Source organism: Thermobia domestica, chromosome 4 (genome assembly GCF_964235325.1).
Source record: "Thermobia domestica chromosome 4, izTheDome1.hap1.1, whole genome shotgun sequence".
Classification (NCBI taxonomy): domain Eukaryota; kingdom Metazoa; phylum Arthropoda; class Insecta; order Zygentoma; family Lepismatidae; genus Thermobia; species Thermobia domestica.
The window spans coordinates 275,907,772-275,928,221 of NC_137457.1; the positions used below are offsets into that span (position 1 = coordinate 275,907,772).

General features: G+C 36.5%; 1 protein-coding gene across 1 annotated transcript in view; it reads right to left on the reverse strand.

The window, feature by feature from the left end:
• The window catches only part of LOC145683131 (uncharacterized), a 123,040-nt gene that overhangs the window by 25,272 nt on the left and 77,318 nt on the right, over positions 1 to 20,450 (reverse strand). Inside the window, exons 9-10 of the mRNA XM_081754495.1 lie at positions 15,271 to 15,484; positions 10,651 to 10,955 (exon numbers count right to left, since the gene is read on the reverse strand). Of these exons, the coding sequence (XP_081610621.1) occupies positions 10,651 to 10,955; positions 15,271 to 15,484 (519 nt within the window). The remainder of the gene's footprint in view (positions 1 to 10,650; positions 10,956 to 15,270; positions 15,485 to 20,450) is intronic.

Here is a 20,450-nt window from a genome sequence, read left to right on the forward strand (position 1 = left end):
CCAATTCCGATCAAATTTAGTTCGATGGTGGGTTAACAGGTTAACCTGATACCTCCCCCTAACTAATTACTTGTAATACGCCACTACGCGTGGTAATAAATTGGTAATTGTTGGCGACCAAACGCAAATAAACAGCAGTGTGATCAAAACCAACGTTGAATAAATTCTTTTAGCCGCAAGTACACTTTTAATGATTTTTAGCAGCTACAACCATTTGATGTGATTTGCCCGATAGTGAGATCCGTTGCAACAGACAGTGTCAAGTTGGAACAAGTCCTGACTAGTCAGTTAGCGTCCAGAACCAATAGAATGAGCTTGTGGTTACAGTGTCTGCTACGCATTGTGGGTTTTGAACTACGCGTGAACATTAATGTTTGTCTCAATTTGCAAAGAAGTACTAGAGAAACTCATGAAATGTTTAAATTGATTTAAGGTGATAACTCTTTCAGTTTGAAGATTGTTTACCTGTGGTATAACCGATTTTAAAAAGAGCAAATATGGCGGAAGAAGGTGAGCAACGTTCGGACGTCCATTTAACGCAAAAACAGAAGAAAATATGCAAAAAGTGTCAAAAATCTTCGTTCAGAAAGGGGAATAACTATTCAAAAGCTTTCCCAAGAACTTAATATCTCGTACAGATCCGTGGAAAACTTGTAACCGATAATTTGCAAATGAGACGTGTGAGTGATTTTTTTCCCATTTGCGAGTTTGATTCACGAGTATTTGGCAGACTATAATGTGTTCATGCCTTTCTACATTCGCCTTACTCACCAGATTTAACAACATGCGGCTTCTGGTTCTTAACAAAGATTAAAACTGAGCATAAAGGAACACGTTTTCTCACCATCCTTGATATTGAGGGGGCCATGGTAGAGCAGCTCCAAATTCACTTTCGCTATGCCCTTCCAAAACAAGCCTTCCAGAAATGCTTCCACTCATGGGTTCAACATTCGGATAAATGCATTATTAGCCAAGGTCAATATTTGAAGGCGATTGAATCAAATTCCACGTAAGCTTTTTAATTTGTTTCTAATAAAATTATTCAGTGGATTTTGATTGTCCCTCAGTGTATGAATATATATAATCATTGCCAAAAATGCGAGCACACTGTTTGTTTCGCAGTTGTTTCCAAATATATTACACAGTGTTCATACAAACCCGTGTTTTGGGGCTCAGTTTTGAAAATAAACATCGTCTTTCATATACGAATACCAAAATTGACAACAACGTGGTCTTGTTGACATCGTCACAAATTTATTGAGAAAGCTGCTTGGCAATGAGCAAATAACAATGAATAAATCTCTAACGTCAAGCTTCGTTTGATGATACATAGTTCGACGACAGCTATTTGTGTGTGTATGAAGCGTTCTCAGTAGTTCTCTCTTTAATTCAACAAATAGTTGTGTATGTGTTATTCAAACGTATTGTAATAGTTGCGAAACTGGATACAAATCTGTAACATTTGATCATAATGATTTCATTCGCGTGGGGAAAGGTTTCATAATGTTATGATCATGCAAATGCGAAGAGGAACGGTTAACTGGGAATCAAAGTACATTTCAAGTTGTTATTTTGAGAGAAAAGAGTCAGTTTCTTCGTAAAATGGCTTAATGATCGGGCGAAGCAGTGTGTCGAACTCTTGAAAGGTAGTCACAAAGTTGCCTTCCCTGGAAAATCAAGCCAGATTTCAGAATATCAGAATAGATTTTAACTGCTCCGGAAGTATCAAATTATACGTATGGAAGAGTCATTTTGAATCTGTATCAACAGGACGGTGGACTAGTTCCTTCAGATTTATGAGCATAGGGATGAGATTGCGCTAAACAAACCATTCATTGAAGCAGGAAGCATTACTCCTGGGCCAAAAACTAATATAAAATAATGAGTGGAATGGTGAACAATGGAAGAGGGTACTCTGAACCAACAAATTTAAATTTTAAATTTCACCTTTCAATGCTAGAATTTTGTGCGTCGTCTTCAACAAACGCGCTTTCATTCCGATCGTGTAATAACTACAAGAAGGCACAGGTAACTTACAGTCACATTTTAGGAATGCTTTACAGACTAGCAAGTTGATAATTTAGTTCTAATGAAATAAAAATGAACAAAGTTTAAATGAGACATGGAGTCTCATCAGGATCGCAAATTCGGGGCAGTAACTTTCGTATTAGTCTGGAGGAAAAACCCTACTTTTGGACCAAACCAAAAATTTCAGTATGTCTAATGTTTTTCAGCGGTTTTTAGCTCATTTGAGAGTGCTGAATCTGAATCTGCCGGATGTACAAATGTACACCTTGAGCATTTTGAGTAATTCAAGATGGCGGCCAATATGGCGGCTGTAAAAGTGACAGGAATATTTTTGTATATTTTATCAAGATGGGTATCAAATTATATGTTTTTTGGGTTGCAGATTCCAATAATAAAGCCAAAAATGTTATGAAATTGATACAAATCGAGATATTCAATATGGCGCCCAATATGGCGGCTGCAAAAGAAGTTTATGTTGTCATTTCTGAAACCTATTTTTGAAAAAAAAAATATTTACTGACGAGTAATAATAAATCGTAAAATCTTAATTATGTGCTCACAGATGGCTGCATTTTCATAGAATTTAGGGAAAATATCTCAGAAACAAAATAAGAGATACTTCAAACTGAAATACTAGAACGATTTATGAAAGAAGAACATGTTCTGCGTCACAAACCAGGTATCTCGAATGCTATATGGTCAGACATGTTCATTGAGAATATATTTATGCGTTATGGCCATGGGCCAGGAGGAATAATCGGACTTACACTAAATCCATCAGCCTTCACACATGCAGTCGTTTAGTAAATGAAATTTATGTCATGAGAGATGCTGGACGAGATATGGAAATAACTAAGTATAAGGAAGGAATCCCATCTCGAGTAAAAGGAGATACTGCAGACCGAATTAAGTTAAAGGAAAAGCTGTCCCGTATAGATCCTCTGAAGACCGATGATCACCCAAAAACTATTGTGAATATTGTGACAGGGAAACTTTGTTCCCAGAAAGTGAATGTTGATAATGCTGTTGAGATAGGTGAGAAGGCGTTGTGTTCTTACGAAGAAAAACTACCAACTGGTTTTCACGATCCAATCTAAACAGCGGTTCGTAATATTTCCTGCGATGACGTCAAAAGAACAGCTAGTATTGGTGTCATTGACACAGAACTCTTGTACACGCATGCAATTTGCCTCACATCTACAAGAGATATTGATGCTAAAGGAGTGATTTCATATGAGCTTGCCGCTGTCCTCACATCTTTGTTTGATAAATATGGGACTCCCAGGTTCTGCAAAAGTAAGTCAAAGCTGAAACAAATATTACAGGTAGAGAAGTCTATGAGATCGTACAAGCACGAAGATGCTATCATATTTGATGGTTGTGCTGTTTTGTGGATGATCAAGTGGCCATCTAACGGAACTGTTCTTGACTTCATAAAATTGTATCAGTCATATGTGCTTGAAAAATTGAACAAATGCAACGTGTACCTGATATTTGACTAATATAAGGAGTACAGCACTAAAGGAGGAATAAGAAACGTCAGAACAGGATCAACATGTAGCAGGTATCATAAATTGTCTTTCAACACGTCCTTGCCCTCCCAACAAGTTTTGCTGAATATTACAAAGAATAAGGTACAACTAGTACAGCTGATCTGCAAGTATCTAATGACAGAAGGGTTGCCATCAGATTCCACCAGAAACCTATTCATCACTCGACCAGAAGATGTTACAACAGAAATAACTGCTGATTGTATCAAGGAACGTCCAGATATGAAAAACACTCATGAAGAGGCTGATGTCATAATTATCACACAAGTAGTGATGGTAGCGAATCACCTGGACAGAAATTGTACAATAAATGTAATTAGTGATGACACGGATATTTTTATCCTCCTGATGCACCACTACCACACACAAAAACTTACTTGTAACATTTTTATGGGGGCAACTCAAAGTCATAGAGGAGTTATTAACATTGGATTGTCTGTGTCCAAATACCGTGATATTGTTTCAAACTTACTAGCATTTCATTCTCTTTCTGGCTGCGATACAGTTCCTACTCTTTATGGCATTGGAAAGCAGAAGGCAATGAAAGTACTACAAAGTGGGAAGGAGCTTCAAAAGCTTGGAAATAAGACATCACTACTTGAAGATGTGATTCAGGAGGCAACTGAGTTTATAACTTCTTGCTATGGTAGTAGGATAACTGGCCCTACAATGTCTGATGTCAGAAGAGATGTCTGGCTGAAGAAATTGTCAAAGAAGTCTGCCGTACATATCCCGAAATTGAAGAGCTTGCCACCAGCTACGGAGGCATTCTCTGCAAATGTAAAAAGAGCTCATTTCCAGGCTTGTATTTGGAAACAAGCAGAAAACCAGACCCACCAGACATGGATCCGACAAATTTTGGGTGGTATCGTGATGAGTTGAACAAAACATTGGAACCAGTTACTGTACCACCAGGAACTGTGATGGTACCGAAAGACATCTTGATGATGGTGAGTTGCGGCTGTTCTGAAAACATGTGTAAAGAACGTTGTGGCTGTGTAGCAAATCATAATAGCTGCACTGACTTCTGCAATTGTGAAGCCTCTAAACGATGCCAGAATATCTTCACACGTCAAAATACTAGGAATCTAGAAGACGAAAACATGGATACTTCTTCTGACGAAGACTGACAAGTGACTGATCTGTGATATTTATTATTTTGTTGCGGAGTAACATAGAAACATCGGCATTTTGTATTATAAATGTACATATTTCGCATTAATGTGGCCAGCAACATAATTCTTGATTAAGAAAACGTCCAGGAAAAAAATATAAGAAAATCTTCAAACCTAAGCTTGTGTTGTTTGTTTTCTTTTGCACACAGAAAGGAATGGTTTTGTAAATAAATATAGAGAAGCCCAAAATGTGGAAAAAATGTTCTGGAGCGCAAACAAGGTGAGTTGCGGTGACGGAGAAAGCATCAACACCCAATCCAAAATTTCAGTGTATCAGATATTGCTCTAAGTATGTACCTAGTTCGAGGGTCGCGAATCTGAATATTCCATATTGAATATATTGATTTATATCAATTTTATAAGGTTTTTGAAGTAACTATTGAAATCTGCAACCCAAAAAACATATAATTCGATACCCATGCCGATTCAATACTCCAAAAATATTCTTGCCAATTTTATGGCCGCCATATTGGGTGCCATATTGAATATCTCGATTTGTATCAATTTCATAACATTTTTGACATTATTATTGGAATCTGCAACTCAAAAAACATATAATTTGATACCCATCTTGATAAAATATACAAAAATATTCCTATCAATTTTACAGCCGCCATCTTGAATTACTCAAAACGCTCAAGGTGTACATTTTTACACCCGGCAGATTCAGATTCAGCACCCACAAATTAGGTAAAAGCCACTGAGAAACATTAGACATACTGAAATTTTTAGTTTCGATTGATTTCCTCCAGACTATATTAGGTTATAACAGGATTAGTATCCCAATAATGCTTCCAAGTTATGTAGTAATTATCTGCAATAGAAAGATGACTTTTAAGCCACCAAAAAATGGAATAGTCACCACAGTCAGCAATTTGATACCCGTTGAGCTCTTATAAGACCAACTTGAAAAAACAGTCCGTAAATAGATGTAATATCAGTGATCACAAAAATTATTGTAATCTACGTAATTTAGAGATTTGAATTAAAGAAGGATAACTTATTAGAAATATTTTTTTCCCTAAAAATAAGATAGCCTACGTGACTGAGCTTCATTCATCGGGATAGCGCCCACAAGCGGTGTGAGTAACTTCCTCATTACAGATGAAATGACTATAGAAGTTATGGAAAATGGTGAAGGATGGTGTAGACTACTTCAAAGGATTCAAATACATAAAAATCAGGTGTTTTAAATCATCGGGAATAATAATGTCACATTTGAAATGAAATCTACATATATGCTAGTGAACAGATTAATGCACCTAGTAATAAAAGTATGTTTCATAACCAATGTCAAGATTTATAAGAACAATTCATGCATTTGCCATGGAAACAATTGTCGGAGGAGTTACAACGAACTATGTTTAATTCTAAATGTCTACGTAAAACATAATCCAAAAACAAGTAACAAAGCGTTGATTACAAACAATTGTCCCGAACAAATGAAGAAAACACTCAATTTGTCTTTCTTGTATTGACAGACACACAAAATTAAACAGGTATTCCTAAGGTCGGACACACCTGCATACTATTGAATTTGAAAGTTCAATTTTATAAGTAGATATTGAATAAGACATAATAGCACATCAGTACTCATGAAATTATACAACATAAAATCACAAGCGTTATATCTGGAAATTTGCGTGGTAAGAGAAGTAACAGTATATTGTATCATCAACTGATATGATGTCTACAGGCTATGTCCACACTTAATTTTAACTATTACATAAGCCATTCTTTTGAAATAAACACTGATATAAACAGTGGCGTGCCGTGACTTCTCACAGGGGACTAGATTCCAAGAGAATGTGTGCTGTAGAGTGGAGGTCCTAAGTAGTATTGTTGACACCAAATTACACAATTTATATGTTTCTGTAAACGCTTCTTCTACCAAGCCTCTTTCTTTCAAGAAATGGATAATTTCAGTCACAGTTTTATTTGAAAAATCTAAGTGTCTGTAAACCTATATTAATTCACTCCGCAAATTGTTAAAATTTTACAAAAAACTCCAGTAACTTGATTTAAGGGTCAAAAACAAACAATTAGGAAATCGAGATTTGAAGCACTGAAAATTCTTTAAATCTAACAGCTCAAGAAATTGTAACTCACTGAGATCTTGAAATCACAGTATCAATAATGTCATTGAAGAGACGCACATATTTAATTTCTGAATCTGTTGAGTCATCTACTTTACGTCTTTTATTAGAAGGTTCCCGTTGTCATCCAATTCTACTTTTCTATAAGTCTTCAAAATCGTTTCTTGCATTTCTAAGTTGAGATACCATCTTTTGTACTTTTTGGATGCAATATTTCACATCCAAGGTTTTACTTTATAAAGAATGTTGAATAGTATATCCGTGCGCGAAAAAAAATTACTGCAAACTTTTAGTAGAAATGCAAAATCGAAATCCTTCAATGATAACTCACACATTTTTTCTTTTTTTTCTTTTTTGTAGTCATGAAAGCTTCGGTGTCGCAATTATCTGAATTTTCTACAATGTTCTCAGAACACCGTAAGAGTTCTATTTGATTTTCATTTACTGCATTCACAATTTTGGAATTGTAATTCCATCTTATAGTGGCAACCGTTGGAAATCGCTTAGTTACTTCTGATTCAGCAAGCGGGTTACAGAGTTTCAATGAATATGAAAAGAAATTTGGAATGCCACTTATTCTAAAAAATATTTTACATTCCTTGATGTGACTAACAGACTGTGGAACAACGAGATTGAGTCTGTGATGATAGCAGTGTATGGTGAGTGCACTTAAACACCTTTTTACAAAAAATTGTAAACCGTTCAAATGTCCAGAAAATGTGGCACCTCCATCCAAGCCTAGTGCTACAAGCTTTTGCTTACAATTAAAATGAGAGAGAATTTGGAAAGCATGCTCACTTAGAGCAGTCGCAGTGCAATCACTAGTAACATCTGAAAAACAAATAAATCTTTCATGAATTGCCGTCTTTCACGTACCGATTGAATGTTGAGAGATCTTTGCATTGTCCGTAGTTTTGTCCAACATTATTGCTGTAAGAAGTGCATTGATTATTTCTGACTTAATTTTATCCAGAATTACTCACCAATACATTAAATAATATAATTCTGAATTCTGTTTGATGTTCCTTTAAACACTCCCATGCTGTGAAGATGACAAGTCAACATGGGCGCCCGAACGAGAGGGCAGGGTGGGTCCCGGACCTTCCTCTAGCTCACGAAAATGTATACGTAATATAGCAAACCATGTATGTTAAATACCAGAAATACCTGACGCAACCATGGAGATGGGCCCCTCCCTAGAAAATTTTCTTCAGGCGCCCCTGCAAGTCCATTTAGTGTCGTACTTAGAAAGTAACTGAATTACTTCAATATAATTTTCCTAATTGACAGAATCTTCCTGTTTGTTATGACTTCTAAATGATAGCTCTTGTTTAGCCATAAAACAAGAGGAACAAATCAATCGGTTCATTAGTTTTTGGTTTGAATCAACTTCTGCATTGCTTGCTCAATTGAAAATCAATTCTGGTTTCCCGAAAGTTTTCAATTTAGTTATTGTGGACAGGTGTTAATAACATTTTTCTTGGCGCAACTTGGGTTTGTGAAAACTGTTCATGTCACAAAAGCCATCATTATTCCACACGTCCTTTTCTATGTGGAACAGAATACAAGGCCAGCAATACAGTTTGTTTCTTGTCTTGAAAAAGCAAAATAATCCGTTTTGATATTATGTATATAATCTTTCATTTTTGTCTAAATGAAATGCTTGGAGTTGTTCTACCACTGGTTATTATTTGTTGCATTTCTTGAAAATTAAGGAATCCAATGGTCCAGAATACAAGACTGAAACGGCCGATCCCACCCCTACTGTCCCCTATACCAATTGAAGCAATATCACTGCTTGCGCCATCGCTTTGCTGCAAGGGACTAGATTTCTCAGACGAGTCCCCTTCCATACTTTATTCTTCGAGTCATTTTCAAAATATGTTGATAATCTAAAAAGTTCACACTTCACTAGATTTCTTAAAGTGTCAAGATTAATACTATAAATTTAATAGCGTTAAAACTATTAGCTGTAAAAAGCAAACGAGCATTAAATTCGCTTACGACAGGACGCCCGTGCTTAGAGCTTAGACAACATAATATGAGGACTAGCTGGCTGGACCCTGTTCCCTTCCCCGAGAAAAGCAGATTAAAACCCGAGCGTTTCCGATCTCCACTTCGCTGTCGCACCCAGCATACGGGCGCTGACTATAGTTGTGTTAGAACAATTGAAATAGTGTTATTTTACGAAAATAGAGAAATACAAACAATATTTTCTTTTTCTATGGTATATATTTATCACAAAATACTTTAATTAAAATGCCAGGGGACTAGCCTAGTCCCCTAGTCCCCTTGACGGCACGCCGCTGGATATAAATATACTTCAATATGATTTGACACTTCATTACAGAAGATAGCCACGGTGCGCCGGCAATATGTCTGCGACTTGGCCTTGGGAAAGTATTTGTAACAATGATTTGCAATCAGTGAAGTAGTTTGCGTATTTGTAGAATAATAACTGAATAATGACATTTGAAACTGGTAGATATATTTGTTAAATTCAAACTTAAGATATTGAGTAGTGAACACGAGGAAACTTTTCTTAAAACTGCAATACAATTTGCAATTTCTTGTCAATAGAGACACTAACACTGCGCAGATTCTTGTCAAAATTTATGATGTTGATAGTTGAAATACGTTATATAAAGCAACAAACAAAATGTGGTTCATTCACTTTAGTTCTAGAAATCTGGATGTAAATTGTACATCACTCTAGGTGGCTAATCACAGTAAAAATGAATGTTAAATCATTTCGGTAACGGAGGCAGCGAAAACCTATAATGTAATTGGGTGCAACATCAGCTGACTCATAAACATTTATTCAATCTAATTTGTATCTTTGAGTCTACACTGAAGCGTAACTAACTGGAGACACTTCTGAAGATTTTATTCAAGAGTGATGAGGAGTACATATCCACAATAACAGAGTGCGAAAAGAATAGTGGTCGGAGTTAAAGACACTTCACAATCTCTGGCAAAACCCCACTGACGAACAGGAAAGTTATGCTGTGCACTTGGTAGAATTGGAAGGATATCCTGTGACCAGCTACTGCCGCCAAACAGAACGAGGGATTCGGACCTGTATTTTCTACAACACGTGCGAATGTATCTAGCAATTCTACTCTAAATAAAGTTCGAAACTGGCCAACAGAAAGAGTGTCGTAACTCCAGAACATATACCTGTTTAACAGCCCGCCAGAAAACTAAAAAATCTTGATTGTGAAATTTTACTCATTCCTGGTATTGTTTGGTTTTAGCATCGTAAAACTGTTATTTATTTAAATATTTACATAACACTCTGAATTATATTAAGTTGGTTTCAAAAGAAGGCTTTAATAACTACGTTTATATTTTAGAGAAGGGAAAACAAAAATTTTATAATTCCAATATTGTTATCGAGAAAATGGCTGAGGATAATCGTGATTGTTTGATATTGTCATATTGCAATAATAATAAATTTCATATCAATTTTGACTTTAAAATCCTTTAAACCTTTAGAAAATCTGATATAAATATATCTGGTAAACTATTTAATTTTATTCCCGTTAGCAAATAGAGTTTCAATTTTTCAACATAAAGGCGAGTGCACCCTGAGCGTTTTTTTTTTTTCGATTTCTCGGAAGACTAGTTCACCCCAGATGGAGTTAGAAGATCTCAGGTTCGTCTCAAATCTCATCACGAAAATTAAGTCTCATTTCCTCTCGTATTCAACGCGAGTTTCCGGATGTAAATAATAGTAATGTTTATAGTGCTTTCAACAAGAATGTAAACAACAAATTTTATGCCTTTTATCAATTTTACCTGTAGTGCAGAATATTCTCCTATTTCAAGTTCACACTTTTGCCAACAACTACCCAGCAATTCTTCAATGAACCACCAGTCTAAACTGGATCCTATGTCTCCTTGTATGTAACTGAAGGCAGTATACGCCTGAATGCCAACAAGTTTACCACATATCTTCTGATTACGTTGCATCTCACCTTTAGTGGTATCAGAAACAACGGTATAATGACTTACATAACAGTTCAAAACCAAGTCTTTCTTCTCACATATCAGCTGGTCAGCAGTGAACTTTCTTTGGTCATACATGCCAGTTATAACCTCATCTGAAATAGAGAATTTTAGCTCTATATTACTTCCTATTATGATATTTTGGTTATTATTTTATACAGAGTACTATTGACCTAAACTGACAAACTGTAACAAGTGATTTACCATCACCAAAATAAGGATAAATTACTCTATAGCCCTGTAAGGAAAATGTATAGTTAAGCGCCTGTAGCTTTGAAAATCCTGCAAGAACTACCTTACAAGACACATTAGTTCGTACATTGGAACTGTTAAGTGATAGTCCCTATATGCGTAAAGGAAATCACACGTACGCCATCAAATAATGTTTTGTTCAACAATGTGTAGTACGTAAGCAATCGGTTCGCTACAGTGACATGTTCCTATCATAATTGTCAAATGTTGCCTGAATGAAAGATGGTTTCCAAAGTAGGCAAAATACAAGACTAGAAACCAATGAATATTCTTGCGTCGACAGAAAGTCAAAGTGTTAGGGACTGTCACTCCACGGCTTTTGGTGTTCGGAACAACACGTGTTACAATATAGTGTCTCCATTATTTTGGATGGCCGTATCTTTGAACTTTTGACCAAAGGCCTATATGAACTCGTTTCACTTTGATGTGAGGATGTGAGAAGTTACATATTGCAGATCGTAGATATAGTTTATCCGTACCTTCATGTCACGCAACATATACCAGTAGGTGACTTCTCATCCCGAGATAAGCAAAATGTCCTATGAACTTATGGCATTAGCATATTGGAAGAGCTAGTTTAGAGGGCTGAAAATATGGAAACAGTAACTTTGAAGCGGTAGATATTGACGTGCGGCTTCAAACGTACGTTCGTCAGGCACATCATAGATTTCAAAATGTCTGCCATTGATCGTGGATTGGCAAATTTATCCGAAGACATCTAGGTCATGGTGATCACTTGCACTCATGTTGAGAATAAGCTGTTCAAAGTGATTAACATCGTTAACAGGAGAAGTATATAGCACACTTTTAATATGTATTCACACAAAAATCCAGTGGATTTTGATCGGGAGGCAGGGCAACCCAATGCACTGAAATACCACGCCATATTCGACGTTTTTGGAATTTGTTCTGTGCTTCATTTAGTCTGTCACTTATTCGAATAACTGTGCTTCATTTAGTCTTAGTATTGGCCGATCAGTTTATCACGGGGAATACCACATCGTACATTGATTCCAAATTGATGGTGATGATGCGTAAAAGCCATACCGTAGGGATGTGCATCTGCCCACGTGTCTCTTTTATGCACGTTGACGTGGCCTTACCAGTGAACAGTATTGATGTCTGAAACGCCATGATGGAAGTGGTCTGTTAAATGAACAGCTGGCAAAACAGTACAGGTGCTTGGAAATCCGTTTTTCTTAGTTCTTGTACCCTTTGAAAGTGGTATATGTGGTGCAGTTTGTGTGGGCATTTTAAGTGATATGCGCCAAATAGTAACATGACTAACAAGGGTGCCACGGATAAATTCCATCGAATTTATTTCTGACTCATTGTGCTGAGCTTCTAAGACAAGTTCGACCATAACAAGTTTAAGTACACGACGGGGTTGACCAGGATCCACACAGAGAGCTACTACTGTACCTGTTTCATGCACGTGTCCCATAAATAACTACAAACATCTTTTATGATGTTTATCACATATTAGGGAATCGTTCTTAAAAGAAGCGTGCTGCTTTATGCCCATTGCCATCTACACAACCACTGAATAGAATATCGGACTGTTCACGGTTTAAATAATTCACAATGTCTTGCACTGCCCCTTGTTTTATTTAATACTCGCATCGCAATGATTGAACTCCTATACTGAAGCATCTTGAACACAAGCCCCACCTGTGTGTGGGAACCAACCAACTACGTATTGAACATCAGTGCCGCCTCGGCTTTGTGTTTCGAAATCTACCTTTTTCAGCTTATGGTTCCCAAGCTTTCGGCTCTCGCAAACTCTGCTAATATGCCCAATATGTTATATGTTCATAAGATTTTTTTCCTTATCTTAGAACTAGGAATCATACCAGTCATTTGATCCATTAATTAAGTTATACATACACAAGTTATTAATGAAAATACCGACAAACTCCAGCAAGTGATTTCTCTTATCAAAAATCAAAAAGAAAAATGAAAGGGTTCATATGAACATGTGGGGGAAAGTACATGGTTTCAGAGATGGGGATGTTAAAAAATCGTAGAAAATATAAATTTCAACACTCGTTGTTTGAGTTCAAAAAACGTGGAGGCGAAGTCCTATCATCATCGTCTTTATTCTATCATTACTGGCAATACACTTGATCCAACTGAGGAAAATTTCCATGCTCTACGATCTTTCCGTAACATCTTGGTATTCAGGTACGATTTTCCTATTCGATATCGCCCATCAATTGCACAATCCTTTGCCATTTCTCTCTTTATTCTGCAACCATATTCTCTAACACGACCCTCATGATACAACTGTTTCTTAGCATCAGTCCCAACCAGTTTTTTTCTTTCTCTTATCAATAATATCTAAAAACATTGTTTCCTCCCGGACCATCTTCTGCTTCGCTCCCACATTTTCAAAGCTACCAATTATTTTCATCATTTTGCGGTAATGTATATGTTTCTTTCGGATGCAGTACAATACTTCACACGCAACATATTAGAGCTTTTTCTTAACTTTTTATTTAAGGTTCCACAGAAAAGACATTCCTATTAAAGACTTCTTTCGTCATTACTTTTTTTGTTTTTATTTCATGTTCCCACTTTATATCATCATTCGTAATATTACCTAGCTATAGAAAACTACTCTCACATTTTTACCACATATTCTTTACAACACCTTCTCAAGTATTGATTTCCTTTCCGGATTCCGCAACAAACGTCATACCATCAGCAAATTGTATAAACCTAATCATTCTACCTCCTACCGATGAGTCGTCTTCATTATATAGACTCTTTTTCACTAACTCTTCGAGAAGTATACGTTGGCAAGAGACAACATTTCTGTTGAATCCACCTTTTAATTGCACTTTTCTCTGTCATTTCATCATCTATTCTAGCACTTACTTGATGACTGATATATAAGTTCCTTATGAATCTTCGGTTCTTCCATTTTGACCCAACCTTCTTCTAAACCTCCCAAAACAATTTCCCTTTCACACAGTTCAAAGGCGTTTCTAGGTCAATAAATAGCACATGCAACTCTTTCGCTTTTCCAATAAACATTTCACCGATCACCCTTAATAACCCAATTGCATCTTTTGTGCCTTTACGTCTCCTAAACTCGAATTATTCTTTCTCAATTTTTCCTCTTGTTCTTCGATACAAGCTTCTATTCAGAATTCGAAGCAACGTTTTTTCCTGTGTGAGATATAAGACTATTATTTCTAAATTCCACACATCTCCGTGGATTCTATTTCGTAGCCATTGGGATCATCTACTGGAAATCATTTGGTCAATCTCCTGTTCCGAATATTTCATAGGACAGTCGGAACAAATCTTTGTTGTCCTTGCCTCCCATACTTTTAAAGAATTAAAACGGTATATTATCCATCCCGACTGCATTTTGATTCCTAATCTCGGATATATATGTTTTAAACTAATCTCCGATATTGCTAAATCATTTATTATCTTTCTTATCATTTATCATTTATTATCTTTATTATCATTTATTATAGTTCTTCATATTCTACTTCAATATAAGTACTACATGGCCTATCCCTACTTCCATATAAGCCCTCAACAAATTATTTATATCTTACTAAGACTTGCCTTCTCTAGCTGACTATCTTTAAATTTTTATTTTCTACTGCCATACTAATGCACCTTGTTCCCTCCGAAGTTCCGCAGATTTCACCTCCTTGTACATTTCTTCATGTTTGCCCACTCTTTCTAATTCTTCTCTGTCCTCGCTTAAAGGAAATCTTGCATATGCAGTAGAAGAACGCATTTCATCTATGACCAATGAGTGTGTAATTGATTAAATACAAAATATAATTCTCCGATATGATATAAGCACTACTTTCACATATACTCTCATTTCAAGATGATACAATGTAGGTAAAACATAACCCCTTGCAACAATGGGTACGGGATGCTTTGACTGGATGTCAGAAGAGTAAGAATTTGCCAACTTCATGGTTTATCTTGTTGAATATAACGCATAGTGCAATGCATTTTCTCACGGGATAATTGTTGTTATTCCCCTGTAAGCGTGGAACAAAAAACTAAGCACGTGCTTTAACCGGGCATTGAAGCGGAAGAATGCTAATAACAGAGAAACGCAAAATATTCGAGAAGAATCGAACAATGATACTAAGATGTGTACTTACAATTCTGACTTACCTACAGTACATGATGTAACATCAGTCTGCACAGCCTCACGGATCTTCTTTCCTGTATTTTCCTTGGTTGAAGAGTTGCCATCAAAGTAATCATGGTAATTCTCAGCATGGGCAGAGACAACATGATCAATTTCATGTTCCAAACGATGTAACTGTAAACAGGAGCTTTCAGTTTCGACCTTAGATTCACGAATTTCAATTGATCTACAATTTTCCTGTGTGGAAAAATGGTAAAACTATGTTCAAAATCATATATGTGTTAATACAAGGGACTCTCAAAAACAATTATTTCAATTTTATATTATAATTTATTTTACGAACGATTGTCTTCTTCAAAACCAATTTTACGATACTGCATGTTTAATGTTGTCTCAACTGAGTTTAATAATTTCTTGAAAAATAGTAAATATGGCTTTGATCTTGTGAATAATCATATACATCTTGACATTTAGCACACGACAGGAAATCTGGCGACCATTTCTATTAGGTGGAAGTTCAACGAACTTTGTATTGTATGCAAGAAATTTCCACAGGAGAAAGTTTCTAGGAACTGAATACTAATACCTACAAAATAGCCTAATACAATTCCTTTTGTACTATAGGAAAGTAGTGACAACTATGTAGTAAACTTACAAAAGAACTACAATATCAGTCAATGAGTGCATAGGTCATTGAGTGTCGGTGGCATAATTAATTGCATTTGGTTGCATATGAAACAGTACTTCATGTCCTAATAAAGTTCAAAATTATCAAGCTAACCAAGAAAGTTATGTCGCCTTGGTAGAGATCTGTATTCAGTTGGCCCTCACACCGTGAGTTGAATGTGAATGGAGATAAGACGAGAATGTTGTTGGTGTGGGTATATCCAAAATACCACCCACCTGATTGTGGCAGTTCAGTTACACCGTGAACTTGCGTAAGGACAGAATGAACATGGGAGCTCCACACAACGCCATAATGGCGTGTATGCTGAACGAAATGTGGCATGAACACGAGTGATCTTTCTGAGAAACTGCGATATATTTTAAAATTTCATTTCGATGAAGGCATAAATGCTGCTCAGACGCGTTATGCAAGATATGTTATAAAAGCAAGTTTCGGATATCTGTAGATCCGAAAAGCTCCTCGCTGTAGGTGACAAATAAGAGTAAAAGTGAACGGTATCCTTAACTTTTGAGGATAGTTATTTTTGAGCATTATTATCCAAAATGATTTCGGCAATATCATCTGTATTTAAAAGTGACATTATGGTGTATATCGTTTGTCCAAAAAAAAGTACACATGGAGCGAGTTTTTTTCGAGCAATTTTCTCAAAATAACGTCAATCAAGATTGTTTCTATTTTACAAATATATATTTTATTAACATTTTGGCAATATGATAGAACTCATCCTAGAAATACAATAGAACGTTCTTTTGAAGCGATTTTCTAAAAAAAAAAGAAAAAGACAGCTTTTTTTCTCGTCTTTCATAACTCAGTGCTTAATGAATAACCTAGCAATATTGTATAAATTATTTATCATGATAAGATCCACAAGAGTTTTTAACTCTAAGGTGAGAGATCCTTTTGGGCGATTTCCTCAAATACAACCATGTGGTTTTCTCATCAGTGTTTGGTAAATAAATATTTATCAATTAGTAACTATAATATTGAACCAATTTATTTTTCAGAGTAGCATCTTTAACAGATAGCTCACTTTTAAACTGATTTTTCTTTTTCAAATTAAATTTCGAAAACACTGTTTAATTTTGTATATTTTCTGAATGATAATAAATAATAACAGGAGCTTGAGATTTATTTGAAGCAACCATGCGAAATAGTTTTGTGCTCTTCCGTAGCTTTCATTTAATGTTATAAAAGCATTAATTTTTTTTAGCAAAATATACGATAATTAAATATAGTCTTGTTTACTTATTACCAATATTGTGCAGTAAATTCCATACTCCTAGCTCATTTAACTTGAACATGGTATATTATTTTAACGCATGAACTTACATACACTGCTGGATGTGAAAACGGCCATACTTGGAAAGATATATGTGATATTAAAATAAAATTTATAAAATTAAGTAGTTTCATGACAGTGCAATAGTGATTAGAATTACAAATCTGTTCGTGATATTTGATCTTAAAAGTTCAATATGGCTTGAAGCCTTCATTTGCTACTATCGAAGTCTCTACAGCTCATGCAGGCATGTAGCCAAGGGGGGGGGTCATACACCCCCCCCCCTTCGAGACCAGAAATGAAAAAAATAAGGAAAGATAAAACAAAATGAAATGACAAGAAGAAGGATCAGCGTTAAAAACTAAAAAGGCAACTACAGGAAGCTTTTGCTTACTCTTTCTTATGAGGAGATTTGTATTACTTGCAATATGCTAGCGAGGTAAGCGAGGTATTCTGGAAGAGTCAAGAAATTTGAAATTTCAAGAAAAGTTATGGAATTCTCAGAATTCCTGCTACTAATCAGGGAGATTTTAAGCTTTCGAAAGCATAAGTGCCGTTGTGTAACAGCGTGGACATTTTTAATAATAACTTTTCGTCATCGCATCCTTGCAGTATCAAACATGTTATTTCAAGGACAATTTTCTGTTGCTCCTTTAACCTGTCATTTGGAACCGACAGTAGTTGACGGAATAATAAAAACAAAAAAAAAAAATATGTTGAAAGAAAGTTCTGTTAGCATTTGATTCAACAGAGAAAGGAACGCATATATTGTAAAACTAGTTGAATAAACACATGCTTCGCACAGGTGCTGTATTTGGAACTTAACGCCTATGGGAGTATCACCATTGATCTCAGCGACCGCGAAAACTATGGATTTGATACTAATATCGGTCATTTTGGGCTATTTTTTACATGTCTCGGTATCCACCCCCCGCTGACTCCCGGCCCGTATACTTGCAAGTCATCGCTAATGGAAGTGTCACGATTGATTTCAGCGACCGCGAAAACTATGGATTTAACACTACTATCGGTCATTTTGGCTTACTTTTATATGTCTTGGTATGTCACCCCCCTCCGGTGACCCCCGGCCCGGAGCCGAATAGCGTGAATTTGGAAGTGAATGAGACTGAAGTTTCACCATTGATTTCAGCGACCGCGAAATATGAATTTGACACTAATAGCTTAAGTGCTAGAGCGTTGGCTTCGCATTCGGCAGGTCGTGGCTTCGAATCCCGCTGCCTACCATCCTGACTGAGGTTTTCCAGGGTTTCCCTCAGTCCTACCAGGCAAATGCCGGAATGGCACCTACTAAACAGGCCCTGGCCGATACCTTCCGAAATCCTTTCAATTGTTCATGTTGTTGGATATTCAATGTAAAATGGCCTGAACTGTATCTGGAGATTGTTAAATAAATAAATAAATATCGGTCATTTTCTACTACTTTTACATGTCCCGGTAAACGCCCCCCTGAGAACCCCCTGGTTCGAATTTCGACAAAAACGTTTAACTCTGGTCTGGAGCCTGGACCAAGGTATTTGTGACTAAAATTTGGTAACTCTCGGTCAATTTGTCTGGTTCCCAAGCCAGTTCCGGTAAACGCCCCTCTGAGACCCCACTGTTTCGAAATTTTAATAAAAACGCTTCGTCTTGATCTGGGGCCTGGGTCAAGGCACCCCTGACCAAAATTTGGTAACTCTCGGTCTACTCGTCTGGTCCCTAGGCCGTACACGGACAGACCGACAGACAAACACAAAAACAAACTCTTTATTTTATTTATATTAGAAGATAGTTTAAACGACAGTATTCAGTATGTACTTTTTATAATAATTGAGGACATAAGGAAAGGAAAATTATTATATTTGAATAAACAGGAAAAGGACGTAAATATTGCAAAATCTTTTTCAATACTTTTTTTATTATTTTGCTCGAAATTTCTTCATAGTTTGTTATTAAAATACTTGCCAAAATATCATCATTTTATTGTCCTAACCAACCAATATATGTTGATAGTAAAGTAGTTTAGATTGATCGAGCTCCTGGGCCTATAGAATTTCATGTCACTCTTCCCCCGCCCCCGTTACGAAATACTGGCTAAACGAACCAATATATGTTCCAGTAAAATAGTTTAGAGTGATCGAGCCCCTTTTGTGATGACCACAGTATTCATGTCACGGACCCCTTCCCCCTTCACGAAATCCTGGCTACGTGCCTGGCTCATGGCATGGTATGAAAGGGGTCCTCTACAGGTTTGTCTGAAATCTTTGGGCATGTGATTTATATGGAAATCCATATTGCATCCGCAGTGGTGCTTGGAGAACAATGATAGTCTTCCAACCAATCATATCTCAGACATCCTTGATGGGCAATATGTTAGTTATACATGCAGGCCAGGGAAAGTGTGATACACGTCTCCTTCGAAGAATACTTGAATATTCCTCGTGATCTATAGCCGGGCATTTTCTTGCTGAAATTTGACATCTGGAGTAACCTCAAGGAGGGAAAGTACGTCGGTTCATAAACCTTACCGATATAACGATTTCTATACAGGTTGGATCAACAAATAACAAGATCTCATGTTGTGTCTACGGGGTCACAAATCATCGCACTTGATTGTTGTGTAGGCAACCACAATGAAGTTATCATGTAAGCTTCTAAGACTTATATGAGCATCAGTGTAGGCTATGATTAAGCGAGACTGCGGAGAAACATTAATATTAGCCACTCAGCACACCAGTGATAGAGATTACGTACCTCTGCAGTCTTAGATTTTGTGGTAGCTTATATATGGTCGCTAACGCAATGTCTTGCATGCTGCTAATATATCGCGTAGAAGAAAGAGTCAAACCATATGTGCAAATAAATCCACAGCAGTTGCAGTGTTCAGGCTAACACTCCGGATGAATCTGTACGGTCCCTTACGGCCTTATAAACAACACGGTGTTCATTCTGTGATCTTGTCGTATTGATTGGTACAATATTTGCTCATCGCTACGTGAGACAAGCTTTTATCTCCTGTTACCATGCACAAATGACTGTCGTAAGAACATATCCATCATGAGCTCAAATGCCAATAAATGATATAACCGTTTTCCGGAAATTGCCAATCCTACTCAGTTTGAACTGAATTACATTCTGATATTGCGCCATTTGAAGTCAACAATGGAAATCGTTATTTTTATTCACATATCCACTTCATTTGAAAGTTCTTCGCTGACAGAACGTATCGTAACACCATC